At 36.4% G+C, this 13,041-nt stretch overlaps 1 protein-coding gene across 1 annotated transcript; it reads right to left on the bottom strand.

The window, feature by feature from the left end:
- Window positions 1–263: 263 nt before the first annotated feature.
- LOC139740005 (neuropeptide receptor 15-like) lies at window positions 264–1,215 on the bottom strand. The gene is made up of 2 exons (XM_071650600.1): window positions 665–1,215; window positions 264–624 (listed from the first exon to the last, which is right to left on the bottom strand). Exons 1-2 carry the CDS (start codon window positions 1,213–1,215, stop codon window positions 264–266), a joined length of 912 nt encoding a protein of 303 aa, XP_071506701.1.
- Between the last annotated feature and the right edge of the window lie 11,826 nt (window positions 1,216–13,041).

Raw genomic sequence — 13,041 nt, 5'->3', positions numbered from 1 at the left:
GCGACATGAACAACCACGGTTTTGCAGTATTGTGATGTAATCATGATAAATCGTAATGTGACTGATATCATAAACTGCATGTGCAAATCAAGACAATGACTCTCCTGATAATTGGGAGGTACAGGGTGAAGAACAAATTTGAGAATAATTTGCGTCATTTTTTATACTCTATAATAGTGTGAACCAGAGAACCCCAAGGTGTGGTTTATGATGACGAGGAGTGTTCGAAAGTTTTCTCGATTGATCTCATCAATTATTCTACTCTAATTTTTAGGCTTGGAGCAGCCAAAAACTTGTTTTAGCCCACGTTGAAACTTGCGATACTGCAGGGCATACACGAAAGGGTTGATCCAAATATTGATAAAGGCGATACAAACGGTGACGTAGAACTCAACCCCGTTGAGGTCGATGTTGGCTCCTAGACAGTAAATCATGTAGATAGTAATATTTGGTCCATAGCAGAGGAAGTAGCAAACGCTGAGGGTAATCATTGTACGAATGATATTCCTCCGAGCGCGATTCCGGTAGTCAGCTTTGTGGTGAACGGCGCTCATCTTGTCGTCTTGAGGGGCCAGTCCCTTCCGCAGAGTTTTTATGATGGCGCAGTACAAAACGGTCATCAGACTGAACGGAACAGCAAGGAGAATGAAAAAAGTGTAGATACCTATCGCTGGTTTGCATCATCTTTGTCAGCCACAAAAATCTGTAGCAGGTTCCTTCATCCACTTCCGTTATGGGGATGAGGTAGCCCATTTGCAGGCAACCAAAGATCCAAGGTATTAGTACCAAGATATTGGTGATCCGACTTGAGCTTCGTCGCCTGTACTGAATCGGATGAACTACTGCCAGGTAGCGCTCGAAAGTCATAATCGTCAGGTTTGCCATTGAAGCCGCATAGGTCACCCAGTATGGATATTGTGTGTACCAGAACCCACACAGAACCCGTGCCAATATCACATTTGCTGGAAGTGGAGGCAATGGCACCACAAAAATGACTACGAGTAGGATCGAGGAGGTGAAATCAATTAGTGACTGGTTAGCAATGAGGATGTTTGTAATATCACGAAGATCCCGAACACTAGCCACGACAAAGAGGACCAGACCGTTCCCACATGTCCCCATTAACGCAAACGTGATGTAAACAACAGAAGTTTGGAGATCGATTCCTGAGCCTGCTTTTTCATGCTCAGACGTGAAGTTTATGGCGTGTTCCATGTTCAAAGACAAACCTTTCGAGGAAGAAAATAAAAACGGAAGATGAATGCATATTCAAAGATAGCACAGAAACATGAATATATTATTATTCAGGAGTGAAGATGTATGTTACAGACAATTTTTACTGCTACAAACATTGTCACACACAAGGTAGTAAGGTTCACCTTTATAATGTCTAATTAAAGCGGACTTCTCCGTTTATAAACCTAAGTATCCAACACCATTATTGAAGGGTCATTTTAGCCATCCCTGGATGAAGCTGAAGATGACAATTAACTTTCTCGAATGGCCAAACTGCCACGTGTAACGATATCCTTGAATGGGATGCCAATTTCAATAATTGTCTTTCAGATATTAAAGTAATAGGGAAAGAGTGAACTTTGTACTCCCCCTGTAACAGCGGCGTTGATCCGTTTTCGATTTTTTTTTTTTTTTTTTTTTTGGGGGGGGGGGGCAATCTTGGAGTTGGAATATCTGAGCGAGGGAGCAGCTGATGTGGGAGGGAGTATCCCCCCCCCCCCACACACACACACAAGGGAGATTTCACATTTTCAGGCATGTAATTCAGCGATCTGGTAGACACTTTGGGTATTAAACATTTTTGGATTTTTTTCTATCAAAAATCTAAGGAAAAGAAATGATCACAGATAATTGAAGAATTAAATCGCGGTATCTCAGTTCTCACTCTGGACAAAATGCCATGTTTGCCCCCCTTATCCTCCAGTATGCATACGAGGGAACGTTTACATTGTTAGAGTACAAATGAAAATATCTCATAAACACATTTTTGATGGAATTTGGGAAGCTGTCAATCTTGAAAGCTTTCTGTGGAGGGAAACCAAGCGGGAAAAGGGTCAAAAAGAAAGGAGACTATCCCCTCCCATCCGACGGAACTTTGTATTTTGTATTCTTATCTATTTTATTTTTTTGAGCTGAGATGACAGCTCTGGTGCACACTTTTGATGAAACACTTTGAAATTTGTCAGTTTAGAAGTGTACTAAGTCTATGGGAAAAGGACGTGGAGAAAAGGAATGTGGGAGGGGTATCCCCAAATCACGAGAGAGAGAGAGATTTTGCATTTTCAGAATTGAAATTCAGCAATCTCGTGAAAACATTGCGTGAAATATTTTTTTTACCCCCCCCCCCCCAAAAAAAAACAGAAAATTTTCACATCTCGGGAATTATGGGGGGGGGGAGGCAAATGAGATGCTTGCCTTCAATATTTTCATGGGGGCGCCCCCCCCCCCCCTCCCCCGCCGATCGACGCGCCTGCCTTGCAATTCATCCGCGATCATAAATTATGGTGCACCTGAAACTAACTTTTATAAATATCACAATGCATATCATCTTGACATGTTCAAAACTGCTATAAGCATGAATATGCATATAATGTGCAACCCTGCGACTATTCCAGACCAGATTGTTGGCAGTATGAATTATCGTTTATTGAAATTGTCACATTGAATTTTAAATGACATATTCAGGGCACTAGTTCAGGAGAGAAAAGAAAACGAAGGTATGAACTGGTAAATATATCAGTCGGTGGAACGAAATCACAACTAACGACAAATCTTTGAATCTTTGTAAGACAGTAAGGTATCCAAGGCGACTGAATTCCTGCCAATCACGGATGAACGAATAGCTTTCGACATAAAGAAATATAAGGAATGTATACGCCATATAGTCACTTAAATATTCATTATAGTAGTTCATCCATTCTTTTCGTTTGATAAAGAAAATCAAATAAAAAACCATTATTTTGAAAGCAACTTTTATTATGCTAGTATCTAGGCAAAATACTGGGATTTTCTTCTTACAAACATTTTGTATGCCACTTTATCTGACAAAGAAAGTTTGTTCTGCCAATGCATAAAAAATAAAGAAGTTACTTGCCTAAAAAGGCCGCGTATTTTCAACACAAAGCGTCTGAAAAATTCCTCAACTCGGTAAATGTACATCAGTATGAAATACAAGTAAAATCAACTAAAATCATTGAAGCTGGAATTAGTTTATACTACTATGAATGAATACTGAGACAAAGATGAGCTGACTTATCTGATTTTGACCTTCAACAGAACACATAATTTCATTATCTTTCGATAAATAGGATAAAGTTTGGCTGACAAAAGAAACGCTCAGACTCGTGCATTTTTACACTGGAAAATAATGTTGATTTGACCCCCCCCCCCCTTTCTCTGGTAGTACAAAGGAGAGGGAGACAAGAAGTGGATTAAGGCAGGCATTTAAAACACAAGTAAACAGATTGTTTAGCATATGAACTCGACTACAATTAATTGTAAGAGTTCGTGTGTTCATGGTTGTGTTACGCCTTTTTTCAAATCACACATAAAAGAATACAATCACTTTGAAAATAACATTACACGACGCATAAGCTTAGCAAACTGTCTTACAAATTAATACGAAATACGTTTTACGTACATTATGAGCGTAACAGTATTCGACGTATAAGACGTACATAAATCTGTATATAGCATGATATCACAAACGAGTTCAGAAGGAAATCGAGAGAATAACAATTGTAAATTAACTAGGTGATGATTGACTATTCATTCAGAATATGTTATGTCCTTACAATAACCACAATTTAGGAAGAAAAACTAAAAAGAGTGTTTTAAATAAACTGATTTGAGAATTGTGTATTTCTAGACATTGTAATAACAGAAAAAGCAGGAGACTGCGATCAAAAGCAGCAGTTTGACATGGATCGAGGCCTTGGAGTAAAATTCGAACTTAAATTCGAATACTGTGAGGAGGGTCGTGTCTACAAAAGAGAATCAATAATCAACTCCTAAATGTTGTATTGATTAATGAGGTAAAAGAGAGTAGGGAAAATACAAAAAAGGGGGAAATTTCAAAATGGTTTTCGTTTTATTTGTTTTCAAGCGGCATTTTTCCCTGAGTATAGCGAACAAACTATTATTATTATTATTATTATTATTATTATTATTATTATTATTATCATTATTATTATTGTTATTATTATTATCATTATTATTATTATTATTATTATTATTATTATTATTATTATTATTATACTGTGCTACCTGTCCTGTGCTGTGCAGGGCGTGAAGTACAATTTTGTTGATTTAACGTTTGGGCATATATAATTGGGTTTATTTTCAGTGTATTTGTGTGTCGTGTGTGTGTGTGTGTGTGTGTGTGTGTGTGTGTGTGTGTAACATATTTCTGCTATAATAAATCTAAAAAGACTCATGCAGCAAGTTACTAGACTCCTAATATACGAAAGTACCTAATGAGCTTTTTATTAATAATCTAACATATAGACCCCCAAATTTCTCAAGTATCAAACACAATTATTTTTCTATAAAAGATATTTTTTCATAAGTGTTTTAGAAAACATAATTTAGAGGTTGCCTTTATTTGTTCAGGAAGATTTTTCCAAACATCTGGTCCATGGTATCTAATTGACTTTTGAGCTATCATAAGCTTAGGATTGCTGAGGTGATAATAATCAAATTATTTGGAATGTTGAGTCGGGTAATTCGAAGCGTGGACGCTGGAGTTCACAGTGAACAGGTTGTGGGATGAGGATGGGAGGGTGTTCGATGTGTATTTATGCGTGATTGTTGCGCATTGTAATGTATGAATATCGTTTATTTTAGGGTTGTCAACATTGTTAAGAGAATAACCGTTCAGAGTTTGCCAGATAATGTGAATTGGTACTAATCGAATGCTCGAGAACGTAAACTGATTGAATTTTTGTTTTATTGGAATATGCCCACACTATGTTGCATTATGTGATGTATGGTAAGATAAAACGATATTTTTCTTTAGAAAAAAAGCTTTAAGTTTAAACACAATACCTATATTTCTCGATATTATAGTGTTTACATTGTTTATATGTTCATTCCCAGTAAGATTGGAATCAATAATTACGCCTAGAAATCTAACAGACTTTTTCTGCAAGGGAAAGCTCATTAATATAATTACATTCAATATCAGGCGAATGAACATTTCCAAAAGGTATAAAGTTAAGTTTACCAATGTTTAAGGATAATTTATTCAATAAAACCAAGAAGAAACTTTACATAATTCAGAATCAAGTGTGCGAATAAGTGTCTGTGGATCTTCATGTGAGTAGAATATATTTGTATCGTCTGCAAACAAAATGTAAGTTAGAATTGATAAGGCATTAGTTATACCATTAACACATATAAGAAATGAAAGAGGGCCTAAGATAGACCCTTATGGTGGTCCACAAGTGATTTTCAATCTCCTGGAGGAACGTAAATCAATGTCGACATAATGCCCACGGTTGGATAAATAATCAGTGAACCATAACAAGGGTTTCTTCCTCGAACGCCATAATGTTTTAATTTTCGAATAAGAAGTTTGTGATCGATAGTATCAAATGCCTTACTCAGATCCATAAAAACCCCAATAATATGTTCCTTGTTAATAAAAGCTTGAATTTTTTGGTCACAAAGTTGAATAATGGCGTAGTCGGTAGAATGATTACTAAATCCGAACTGATTTGGAATAAAGATGTTCTTTATCATAAAAAAGTAAATAATCTTTTATAAACAATTTTCTCTATTTTTTTTGGGGGGGGGATATACTGGAAAGAAGGGATATTGGGCGATAATATCTTATTTGTGTTTGATGGCAATTTTATGGATGGGAATCACTTTTACGATTTTCAGTGAATTTGGGCAGCGGCCTTAATTGAGATAAATGTTGAAGACAAAATGAGAAAAGGTCTAAACGTGCTTTCATTCCCTTACAACTAGCCTAACCCTATAGATGGTTAGTAATATAGTCTCTAGTATAGTGATTCTGTAAGGCTGCAGAGAATAAAGACCAGGCCAACTCACCAAATTGAACTTTCCTCTTTTCCAAATTTTGAGCGCAGAGTAAAAACTGTTTCTGCTCTCTGTCGGGTAAAACAATATCTTGTACTAAAAATACGGAATTTCTCCCGTCAGTCAAGCTGCATGCCTCCTGCGCTTCTATAAGTCACGATACACTAATTGAAGGTCTCCTCTCTTCTTTGAAAGCAAAGAACAGTACAACAAAAACTCTCGCTGATCGAAGCAAAATTGTCGTATGGAACGATGGCTGACAGCTGAACCACCAAGTGAAAGAAGTCTTGGATCAGGGTGGGAAATGTTGAGTGATTAAAACGTGATCAACTGTATTTATATTCTGATATTCAGTTACCCATGATCACGTGACAGCTTCACATAATACACGTTTAAGATGGCTCCGGTGTCAAAGGCCATTCAGAGACACGTCCTCTAGCATTGCTAACAAAAGAAAGAAAATATGCCAACTGCAATTACTTGGCGTACAATCTTAATGGTGCATCATGAATCACATCACTTTCACATCAGTATAAAGGTTTGCCATATTATGCTGGAGAATGTGTGATTGTAACAAGAGCCGGGGGAGGGGCTTGATTATCATCAGAGCTTTCAGAATAATTCAACCTTGATGCAACTTCCCCCTTGATGCAGTTTGTTTGCAGTCATCAACTGCGATTTAACTACTTATTCTGGAACCTCATATTTATTTCAACATATTTTTGGCAGGATAAAAAGATCAGCAAGTGAATGCTGTTTCACATCAAGGTCCTGTACATCGCATATCCTAAATATAAAAACAAAACAAAATTGAAAGAGCAAGACGCCCTGTTGAAATCAAAGATACATTTAACCAGATGTTGAAAATGGCCAAAAAATTGCAATGTGATAAGAAGTGATTGTACCTAGAACAGTTATTGAAATATGGCACATAACCAAAAATCAAACCATTGCATGATAAATTTTTAAATCTCATATATACAATTGCAATGTATATTTCTCTAACTTTAATGCATTTAATGCATCACGTGGTACTGAAACAAAAAAAAAAGGTCTATATCTTCTGTTTTTTCTTTTCTTATTTAAACTTCATGATCTCACATTCACCAGACTTGACAGAAATCATCTCAGGAGTGCGGAAACACAAAGTTGTTCAATTGGTTCGGGCGGCCTTTATGGTGGGGATATACAATGGCAGGTAAAAACGCCAGCGGTATCAAAGGTTAGGGGGAAAATGTCATGACCAAAATGTCAATGATCAAAATGTCATTGGTAAAAACGTCAGGAGTAAAATTGTCAGGGATAAAAAAAAACTTCAGTTGTATTAACGCCTCGGGGTAAATATGTCACGGGTAAAAATGTCAGGGCGAAAATGTCAGGGGTAAGAATGTCAGGGGATGAATATCAGGGGTAAAAGTGTCAGTAATAGGTATTTCAAGGGCAAAATGTCAAAGGTAAAAACAAGGAATCAGCAATGAAAATGCATGGCGCAAATGTAAAAAGGTAAAATAGCAAAGATGGATGTGCAAACATGGAAACGAAATACGAGACCCGGGGTTGACACTATAAACTTATTCTTATTGTATTTTCGTCCTGACATTTCTATCGTGATATGTTTTTTCCTCTGACTTTTTTTTTTTAACTGTGAAAATTTTGCTCCTGTCATTTTTTCTTTAAATCATTACCTCTGATATTTTCTCCTTGATGTTTTTACCACTCACATTTTTTACTGCTGACATACGTGTCATATACCCGAAAGCGGGTCTAGGGGACAAAAGAATAGATGCAGAATGTACAACCAAATTACATTCCATTTAGGGACACCAAGAGAAATAAGATACGGGTGAACAGGGCGGTGAGTTGGCTCAGTCGGTAGCGCGTCTGCCTCACGATCCTAAGGGCCCGGGTTCGAACCCGAGTCTGGACTGAGCAATGTTGTGTGTTATCATACCGTTCCCTCTAGCAAGAGACAAAACACTCTGTCCCTCGGATAGGACATAAAATGGAGGTCTCGTGTATGAGAGAGTCACAACTCATGCACGTAAAAGATCCCGCTTCATTCATTCATCGCAAAGATCAGGGTGTTAAACCCGGTAAAGTGGTCCCATCTCACATCCAACTGGACCCCATAGAAGACCAGTTTAGCTTAGCTGAATATGGGCTATCCAGCCATCTTCTCAGATGGAAATGAACAAACAAACAAACAAACAAAAAGAATACAGGTTGTTGACGAAAATGGCCCAATCAATCTAATCAACTGTTCATGTCTTGGACTTTGGTCTGGAGGCATGACCCTCAGACTAGACAACTTCAAATTATGGTGAAAATTATAGTTTGGACGAAAATGCTAGTATAAAGAAAAAAAAAACACGAAACCGTAACTTCTATTATACATGTATAACATAAATCCAAGGCATCAACTCTCACCATGGAGAAAGTTATCATAGGAGGCATAATTAATTTTGTCTCCTCGGGGTCTGTGATTGGGTAGAGAATAATTTATTTCATAATAACATTTCCCATTCGATTAAGATTTCCACATTTCAAATTGTCGGTATCCCACTTCTAATCCAATAGTCAAAATGTCAGTTTAATTATATGAACAGACGTACATTCGAAAGCGGGAAAGAAAAATGAGCAAGTGCAAAACCGATATCAAACTCTTTGAATAAAACAGTTATGTTATTGGAAAAGAGACTAAACAAGCGCAAAAGGATCACCAATACCCATGGATAGTGTACACTCTCTATGATGACACAATCTGTTATATGATTAAAAAAAAATGTTCGTGCAATATGCCCAGCCTCTTCTCTTTTCGAGACATACGGTTGCATTAAAACCTAACTAAAATTTTCTTGATATATTGCTTAACTCAGTTGTGTCACTTTATTTTGCCGAGTGTCATATCTCTCTCCTTCTTGTATTATATATCAATACATATCTACGCCTTATCTTAAGTAATTCTGATGAGGGATAGACATAGATTAAAGCAACGGAAGTTACAAGCTTTTTAAAGGGATGATGCAGTTTTCGTGGAGAAGGGGGAATTCATATTTTAGCTTTATCGGAGATAATGAAAAAAAAAACTTATGAAATATACAAGAGCATACAATTCTAGGAGGAATTCAAAGTTCATTTAATGCAAATCGGTTTCGAACTGGTTAAGATATCGAAAAGGAAAGTAAAGCAAAGTGGTCTTGATAAAAGATGGGTCCCACATTTTATTAGAACCTTTTTGTTTTTGGGTATATCTACCATTTCAAAACCAATTTTCGTCAAATAAACTTTCCTCTTAGAATTGTAAAAATGTTTTGCATATTTGTAAGAGGTTTCTCATTATCTCACAAAAAAAAATGGAAACCTCAAGCCCCATCTCAATCAAAACTATACTACCCTACCTTATCCCTTTGATATGATTCCACTGCGGTATACTTACAGCGAGATGGAAGAAATACTCTTCAGCACACTAGTGACTTCAGTATATAACAATCTAGAGCAATACGAAATTGGGAGACATACTTTCTCCATAATGACAGAAAGAACCAATTTACTATTTTGCATCCAGGAAGGTCTTGATGTGCTCTGGCACCATTTGAGTGAGAAATTTAAAGTAATATTTGCTGCCTCATAACATGGCCCATTAGTTCAATTCAATTCAATTCAATCATAGTTTATTTCCAATCAACGAAAATCAAAAACATAGTACAATGTATACATGTCATTAAATGATATTGTTCAAACGCTTGCAAAAGATTCATGTAATATACGAGACAAATTATAGAACAACATATATGTACAATAATAAAGAGGAACACTGTACAAATACTACGTGGGCGAGCGGAAAATAAATTCGATCATGGAAAATAGTGATCCACTAAAAAGCAAAGCTTGTCGGACGTGGATCGCTAGATAAATAATGAGTGAATGATATACTATTCTATAACAATATACATGTAGTTATTTTGAGATACACAGGTCGGGAAAAAAATATAGAATACCAATGCTATAGTGCCCGGACACTGTTCATTGAACCACGTGTACCGGGGAAATATGACAAGGACAATACATTCGTACACACATTCAATTACCCATACACATATACACTGTTGGACGCGAGACAGTACCGAGAGGAGAGAAGACGGTAACAACATACAAGTCTACGAAGAACAATAGACGGGAAAGGAAAAGGAGAGAAGAAAGAAGAGAGGTCTGCACACAGAACACGCCAAGTGCTGCGACATCAGGACAGGTGAAAGCTCAAACATAAATTATAGCAATTTAAATTATCTAAGATTATAAGTAGAAAGTAAATGTTTTCTGAGTTTATATTTAAATGTGACAAATTTGGGGGAATCTTTTAAACTATTATCTAAATTATTCCAAAGTCTGGGTCCGGTATAAAGAAATGTATTTTGGGCATGTGCGGTTCTCATTAACGGAAGATGGAATTCGTCGGATCGTCGCGTGGGATAGTTATGAACATGACTGTTTCGATGAAATAAATCGTGGAATATTTTAGGTAAAAAGGTACTATTGTAATTAAACATAAACTGACCAAGTTGAAACACATACAAATCATTTACTTTTAATATTTTATGGTCAGAAAACAAAGCATCTGTATGTTCTCGGGTGTGTAAATTAAAAACAATTCTAAGCGCTTTCTTTTGCAATAAAAGAAGTTTATCAAGTAACATCTGATATGTATTACCCCAAGCAAGAATCCCGTAGTTTAAATAAGGGAGTATCAAACTAGAATAAAGAGTTAATAATGCAGATGAAGGAAGATAATATTTCAATCTATTCATTACGCCAATGTTACGTGAAATAATTTTACATATGTTATCAATATGATTCCTCCATGAAAGCTTGTTATCAACGCAAACACCAAGAAATTTAAAAGAAGAAACTTCTTCTAAGGGAGTAGTATCCAATGTTATATTGCCTGGGAGGCTATCTAAAGAATTACTAAAAAGCATAACTTTTGTTTTTTGAATATTTAATGACAATTTGTTTGCGTATATCCATTGTATAACCTTTATCAATTCTTCATTGACTGTTCTTATTAAGATATTTGGGTCAGGGTGGGAAAAAAAAAGATTAGAGTCATCCGCGAATAATATGAATGATAGTTTCTCCGAGGATCTATGAAAATCATTAATATAAATAATGAATAACAATGGGCCTAATAAACTCCCTTGTGGAACACCACATGCAATTGTTTTACTTTGAGAGTCAAAGCCGTTGACATGTACAAATTGGGATCTTTCTGATAGGTAACTCGTGAACCACTCCAAGGCCTTTCCACGTATTCCATAATGAGACAGTTTGGCGAGAAGTATTCCGTGGTTAATCGTGTCAAAGGCCTTGGAGAAGTCCAAGAAGATACCTATTGTGTGTGAAAGTGTGTCGAGTGCGTGTGTGACTTTGTCGATGAGGGCAAGTAGTGCGTGTGTTGTGCTGTGATTTTCCCTGAATCCAAATTGAAAGTTTGAAAATATGTCGCAGGTTTTAAGAAAACGTACTGTCCTGATGTAGACTATTCTTTCAAGAATCTTAGAAATAGAAGATAATAAAGATATGGGTCTATAGTTATTGACATCATCCTTCTCCCCTTTCTTATAAATAGGAATTACTTTCGCAATTTTCATGCTATTTGGCACATGGCCAGTTGCAAGCGATGAGTTGATAATATGTACTAAGGGATCCACTATTTGAGGAATTATGTTTTTTATCAAATGGTTGTCAATTCCGTCATGGCCAGGACTTTTACCTTCTTTCAAATTGGCAACAATCTTTATTATTTCTTCTTTATATGTTGGGTCAAAAAATATAGTTTTAGAGTTAGGTGTATCTAAAAAATCACTAAAAGATTTACTAGAAAGAGGAATATTTTGAGAAAGATTTTTTCCAATTGAAGAAAAGAAGTCATTAAAAATTTCAGCCATGCCAGCGGGAGTGTTGCTGGAGGCATTGCCCCACCGAACTTCAGAAATATTGGATGAATTGTTAGGTGTATTCATAGCATTCTTTAATGTTTTCCATGTGTTTTTAATATCATTTTTATATTTGCTTATCTGATTAACATAAAAAAAATAGGCGGCCGTATCCCTGGGGAAACTATGAATACTTATGTTATGAAAAAATATATTGGTAGCACTGGTATGCTCTCCGCGGTTAGAAATAAGTGAATACTCATTTGCATCATATCGTGTTTTGCGATGTGTGGAAGAGGACAGTGATTTTAAATATCTAGGTTCCTAATTATGTGTCTGCTCCATGTGTAAGGCTCATAATGATTAGCAAAACTCAAACGACTAAGCAACCCAATGAATAGAACAGACTGCATCCCATCTGGCAGTCAACATTTGAAGAACCACAAAACTTGCATTTTTCAATCTTGTGTTGAAAGCTTACTCTAACATATCGATCCCAGGCATAGGCTTTGAATGAGGTCCTGCAGGAAAGGCTTATCGTTTACACTCATTTGATTCTGAGAGTGCAGAATATCAGTTGAAGAGAGCACAAAACGGAAAAGGGGATCTATGGTGATATTCCACAAAAGATCGTAGCTTATTGAAAACGATTTACTGGTCACCTTTTCCGTGCAAAGGAACAAATCATATTATCTGATGTAGTTTCCTTGAGACTATACCCTGCCCATACGACCTCTGCGCTACTATGCATATTGATTTCACTGCATGGAATAGCCGACATGCAAACACTGAGGGTGGACAGATATATTTGGCAAGGCAATTTGCACTTGATCTCAAATGCATCTATCAAGTAGTAGTTGTAGTACTAGTTGTTGTTGTTGTTGCTGTTTTAGTTTTGTCGTTGTTGTTACTGTTGTTGTAGTAATAGTAGTGGTGGTGGTGATTGGTGGTAGTAAGTAGTAGTAGTAAGCAGTAATAGTAATAGTCAGTGGTAGTAGTAAAAGTAGGTGCTGTTGAGGGAAAGAAATAAGTTCCAGTGTGTTAGTTT

Source organism: Diadema antillarum, unplaced genomic scaffold (assembly GCF_040938485.1).
Source record: "Diadema antillarum isolate AM-2024a unplaced genomic scaffold, OU_Dant_1.0 seq00000824_RagTag, whole genome shotgun sequence".
Lineage (NCBI taxonomy): Eukaryota > Metazoa > Echinodermata > Echinoidea > Diadematoida > Diadematidae > Diadema > Diadema antillarum.
Note: the sequence above shows the minus strand (reverse complement) of the source record. Positions and strands in the feature narration are given on the sequence as shown.